This window comes from Herpailurus yagouaroundi, unplaced genomic scaffold (assembly GCF_014898765.1).
Source record: "Herpailurus yagouaroundi ecotype Mexico unplaced genomic scaffold, PumYag 28, whole genome shotgun sequence".
Taxonomy (NCBI): Eukaryota; Metazoa; Chordata; class Mammalia; order Carnivora; family Felidae; genus Herpailurus; species Herpailurus yagouaroundi.
This window is the reverse complement of record NW_024412376.1, coordinates 102,539,779-102,545,778: the sequence shown is the minus strand read 5'-3', so window position 1 is coordinate 102,545,778 and position 6,000 is coordinate 102,539,779. Positions and strand designations below refer to the sequence as shown.

The following is a 6,000-nucleotide window of genomic DNA, read 5'->3' as shown; positions in this document are numbered from 1 at the left end:
CGCAGAGGCCGCTTGGTACTCTCTCTCTGTCCCTCTTCCCCACACACCTCTGCTCTCTCCCTCTCTAAAATAAATAAGTAAACTTAAAAAAAAAAGTCGGTAATATCTTAGAGATTATTGTGCCCACATCACTTAAAATTTGTACATTTGTGACACCGTGATTTTTGAGATGATCTTTTTAAATTGGGAAAGCTGACTGCCAAGTATCTTACCAGATATCTTCATTAAAAGAAACCTTTTTAGCACACCTGAAAATCTTCAGAATCAATTCTGTAAGTACTTAAAGACCAACTACCAGAGGCTCAGTATTGTACTGTGTGTTAATTTGCAAATATGATTTGTAAAATACTAAAATCCAAATAAGAATTCTGAAGTTTCACCAGCTGCCACTTTAGATTACTTTAAATCCTATTTAAAAAATGCAACTTTGTTCTAAGGGGAATGTCTTTAGTAAGAACATTTCCTTTTTAATTTTCCACAGATATCTTACTTACCCTTTAAAAAAGGCAGCTTCAACAAAGGCAAGGTCTTTCATTGTGTGCTTATTGAAAGTTAAAAAAAAAAAAAAAACAAGTTTAAAAAACAAGCAATTGGGGCCAAAAGAGGTTTTCAAAGATATTCTCACTGAATTTCTTTCATTTGGGAAATTCATAAATTCTTCCTCATACCCAAACATTAGCAATAATTTGCCTTTAAGTTTTATTTTTAAAATAATATAACAAATCATGAAATGTTTTATTATTGTTTTTGGATACAAGACCATTTCCAAAGACTTCAGTTTTGAGATACGCTTCTTGCAAAAATAGACCTTCACTTTCTTGAGGGCTAACCTCGGTATTTTTGTCCGCATAACATTGCGTTAGAATGAGATTAAGAGTGCTGATCTAGAATATTTTGTCGACACATGCTGGCAGTCTCATAATATTTAATTTTGGATTGCAATTTGCATCTCTCACGTGGCTCCACGTTTCACCAAGGTTTGAATCAGCTGACGGGTGTCAGGCTTGAATTTGAAGCGGGTAATTTGAGACAGCGTTCCTAGGAGTTACAGGGAAACACGAAACTCAGTAACGAACACGGGGCGTGGGGGTGGGGGTGGGGTTAACTTCCGAGGCTCCGCACCGGTTCCCAACTGATCGGGAAGAAGACACGAAGGGGGTGGAACTTCCTGACCTGACGCTGGCGCCTCTGTCGCTAGGGACGCTTCGGCTAAGGCAACAAGATGGACCAGGAAGAGAGGCTGACGGCCGTGGACAACATAGTCACTCAGTTCAACACCTATGAAGATTTCCTCGACTCGCAGATCACTTCCGTGGACCTGTACTACCTGGAGGTAAGAACTGCGGCACCGCAGAGTGGACCCCGTTTTCCTCTTAGTCCTTCCCGATCCCCCATTCATGGAGTGGTCGCCCCCTGGCGGTGGACTCCAGCGACGTCAGGCGCCGCAGTATCCCGACGGCGGCGCCAGAGGGGCGGGGAGCAGAATCACCGGGTCCTGAACCCGCCCCGGACGGCCTCAGTCCGGCCAGAATTCGGGTCCCTGGAGGTGGCGGCCCGTGTGGAAACATGCGGGTGCGCCCGCACGCCCGCAGGAGTCTTCAAAATCTGTCTTTCCCTCTCACATGAGGCCTCCCGGCCCATTCTTTCCAAAGTCATTGCCTGCGAGGAGGTGGCTGGATGCGGAGACCTGCGGAGACCCTTGCGCCGGGCTGTAATGCAGGTCTGGCACGATGTTTCTCTTTGCTTTGCCACTTTGTATTAAAGAACAGAAGAGAGTAGCCTTCCAGGGCAAGTGGCGACACCAACCTGGTGTATCTGGTGTCATATAGGGCATCTGGGCCCATAAACCTCCACCCCACTCTCGTACCCTTAATTATGGGTAGGCACTACAGGAATATGTAGGCATATTCCTGATTGATGTTTATCGAGCTGCGAATCACAACTAATATTGAGAGTAAAAAAAAAAAAAAGATCCTGCTATACTGCAAAGTTAGACGTCATGGGGTTGGCCACTGTCTTCCACTCAGCAACCATCTTCCTCCCCTCGTCTTTCCAGGTGTGTGTTTGATGGGGTGGGGGAGATGATGGAGTGGGGGCGGCAGAGAGTTCTTGTCTTCTGGGAGGCGAACCAGGATGGGCTGGAAAATAACAGGCTGAGAGGTCCTGAGAGGCAGGAGGTGAACGGTGGATCCCTATAGCCCTGGGATCTTGCCAGACCAGGCCGACTAAAGGCGCACTGCCCTGGAGACTCTGCTGGCGGGGAGCCAAGACTCAGCCCCAGAATGCCTCCTTCCTATTTAGGCCAGGCAGAACAGGCGCCACTGGGTGGTGCCAAACCACAGCCGAATCTTTGAAGGGTTTGCATCTAGTAGCCAACTCCCCAAACCCCGTGTCTGCAACAGCATAATTCTGCATTGTGGTGGATTTTTGGGCTCCAGAGATCATGTTAGCAAGATTTTTCTTACATGCTTACTTAAATATTGATTGCAAGGTTTGAAAAGTGCTTATTCTTTGAAATGCATTCATGTGCTAGATATGAACGTTAATTCTACATAGCTAAGGCAGAGGTACACGCTATACGTAGCATATACGCTTGGCAGTATTTAACCCAAGAATAAATGAGAGAACTGTTCTCCAAAGAAAGTGAAATACATGTCTAATAAGGGGACCTGGAGGGAGTAAAGGGGCCTGAGAGATAATCAGAACTGAGCTCGGAGTAACTAAATAGTGCTAGAAGTTCAGACTAGGTGCTGAAGAGAAAAATAGAATCTGTTGTCAAGACCTTCTTTTTTTAGGTTTATTTATTGATTTATTTTGGGGGGGAGGGACAGAGAGAGAGAGAGAGAGAGAGAGAGAGAGAGAGAGGTGGGGGAGAGAGAATCTCAAGCTGGCTCCTCACTGTCAGTGCAGAGCCCAATGCAGTGTTCGATCTCGCAAACCAATCTTGCAAACCTTGAGATCAGGACTTGAGCCAAAATCAAGAGTAGGATGCCTAATTGACTGAGCCACCCAGGTGCCCCTTGCCAAGCCCTTCTTATTTCAGCAGTTAGGTTGGAGAGGGTGGGATATAACCCACCTTTGCTTCCTTCTTCATGCCCACATATCTTCAAGTGGAGTCTCTTTTACACATAACTGCCGCAGCTCACCTATTCCAAGGTGAGTCCAATTAGGGAACTAGGTCTGTACAACTAGAGGGAATCCACACTTATGTCCATATCAGTTAATGTAGTCCTCTGTTCATGTGTGTCTACAGATGTTTGAGCAAACCTAATAGCACGAAATAGATAGCCCAAGGTGAGTAAGGAGGGTAACTAATGTCAAACAAAACACTTAAAACCCAGAGAGAACTTTAAATAAATTCTAATTTTCTATCTCAGAGGCATTTTAATATCTATCAAATCTATAAGCAAACTAATAGACTGCTATGAAAAGGGAGCAGAGAGCAAGAAAGAATTCTTAGAATTTAAAAATATAATTGATAACATTTTTGAAAGGGCTAACTAATAGAATAAACACTTTTTAAAGGACAAATTAATTATCTGGAAGTTAAAGGTGATATAGTTACCCAGAATATAGTAAAAAAAAAAAAAAAAGAGGAAAATAAGAAAGAATTCTATGAAAGAAAATATGAAAGAATAGTTTTATGATGCTCAGTATCTATCTAATAAACTTACCAGAAAGAAATTATACAGAAAATGAAGGTGATAATCAATTGAATAATGAAAAAATTTTTCTGTGTTGCAGATAAGCATATTAGCTGTTAAGCAGGATAAATGAAAAAGATTCATCCCTAGGTAGATAGTGGTAGAATTTTATAATTCTGAGAATAAAATGGTAATTCAAAAATAATTCAAATTGGCTTGTATGACATCAAAATTAAAAACTTTTGTGCACCAAAGTACACTATCAATAGAGTGAAAAGGCAACCCATAGAATGGGAGGAAATATTTGCAGATTATATATCTAATAAGGGGTTAATATCTAGAAAATGTGGCGTGTGCGCACACACACACACACACACACACACACACACAGGAGTATTACACAGCCATGAAAAAGGATGAGATTGTGCCATTTGTAACAACATGGATGGACCTAGAGGGTATTATGCTAAGTGAAAAAAGTCATACTGAGAAAGACCAATAACATGATTCTACTCATAAGTAGAATTTTTAAAAAAAGTGAACAAAAAGCAGAATCAGACAGATAAATACAGAGAATAAACTGATGGTTGCCAGAGGGAAGGGGGATGGGGGGTGAGTAGAATGGGTGAAAGAGTGGGAGATACAGGCTTCCAGTTATGGAATAAGTCATGTGAGAATACAAGGCACAGCATAAGGAATATAATCAATGATATTATCATGGTATAATGGGGTAGATGCAATGGGACACACTTGTGGTGAACATAGCATAATGTATAAACTTGTAAAATCATTAAGTTGTACACCTGAAACTAATGTAACATTGTCAACTAAAAGAACGCACCCCACAATGATATACCATTTCACCTCTTTTAGGATAGCCATTTAAAAAACCCAGAAAATAGGGCATCTGGGTGGCTCAGTTGGTTAAGCGTCCGATTCCTGATTTCCACTCAGGTCATGATCTCGCAGTTTGTGAGTTTGAGCCCTGCATCGGGCTCCGCACTGACAGTGCAGAGCCTGCTTGGGATTTTCTCTCTCCCTCTCTCTGTGTCCCTCCCCCTGCTCGTGCTCCACCCCCCCCCCGCCCCTCTCAAAATAGATAAATAAGACTTAAAAAAATATATAAAAAACCCAGAAAGTAATGTGTTAGCAAGGATATGGAGAAACTGGAACTCTGCACCACTGGTGGCAGTGTAAAATGGTGCACTTATTGTAGAGACAGTATGGCAGCTCCTCAAAAAATTGAAGTTAGAATTACTATATGATCTAGTAAGTTCACTCGTGGGTATACAGCCAAAAGAATTGAGAGCAGAGACTAGAACAGATATTTATATACCTATGTTTTTTTTGTTTGTTTTTTTAAATGTTTATTTACTTTTGAGAGAGAGACAGAGGCGTGAGCAGGGGAGGGGCAGAAAGAGGGAACACAGAATCCGAAGCAGGCTCCAAGCTCCCAGCTATCAGCACAGAGCCCGACATGGGGCTCGAACCACCAGACCGTGAGATCATGACCTGAGCCGAAGTCGGACACCCAACCGACTGAGCCACCCAGGCACCCCTGTATACTTATGTTTATGGCAGCATTATTCACAATAACCAGAAGGTGGAAGCAACTCAAGTATCTATTGATGGATCAATACATAAACAAAATGTGCTACATCTACAATGAAATATCATTCAACCTTTAAAAGGAAGGAAATTCTGACACATGCTACAACATAGTTGAACCTTGAGGACATTATCCTGAGTGAAATAATCTAGCCACAAGAAGACAAATACTGTGTCATTGCACTTTTATGGGGTACCTAGGGTAGTCAGATTCACAGAGACAGAAAGTAGAAAGGTCATTGCCAGGTCTGCAGGAAAGGGAGAATGGGAGTTATTGTTTAACTGGTACAGAGTTTCAGTTTTGTAAGATGAAAGAGTTCTGGTGATGATGGGGATGATGATGGCACAACAGTATGAATGTACTTAATGCCACTGGACTATATACTTAGAATGGTTAATTTTGTATTTTGTATATTTTATACAAATTGAAAAAATAATTCAGAGTGTCTACAGAGTACCTATAAATCAGCTTGATCTTAGACTTTGCATTCCCAATAGCGATTCCTAAAGGGAAAAAGGAGTAAATATCTTTAAGCTTCTAAAAAATTTTATTTTGGACCTAGAATTCTTTCCCTGGCTGTGTTAGATATTTTCCGTTTGGCCCTTGAGATCGACATGCTGTCATACCCTACCTTGTTCTGTGCCCCAAAGAGATTGATTTCTGTTGCCTGTTTCAACTGGGCCCCCTTTCCCTTTGGCCAATTGGGTTTAGCCAATAAGAGGCACCAGCAAGAAATTAGAAGCCAGC

At 42.1% G+C, this 6,000-nt stretch overlaps 1 protein-coding gene across 3 annotated transcripts in view; it reads left to right on the top strand.

The window, feature by feature from the left end:
* Positions 1–1,118: 1,118 nt before the first annotated feature.
* The window catches only part of CFAP299 (cilia and flagella associated protein 299), a 589,251-nt gene continuing 584,369 nt past the window's right edge, over positions 1,119–6,000 (top strand). For all 3 annotated transcript variants that reach the window (XR_005792060.1, XM_040480202.1, XM_040480193.1), the window contains exon 1: positions 1,119–1,333. Coding sequence is in view for 2 of the 3 variants with exons in the window: in XM_040480202.1 (XP_040336136.1) it covers positions 1,223–1,333 (111 nt within the window). In the remaining variant the exon portion in view is untranslated. The remainder of the gene's footprint in view (positions 1,334–6,000) is intronic.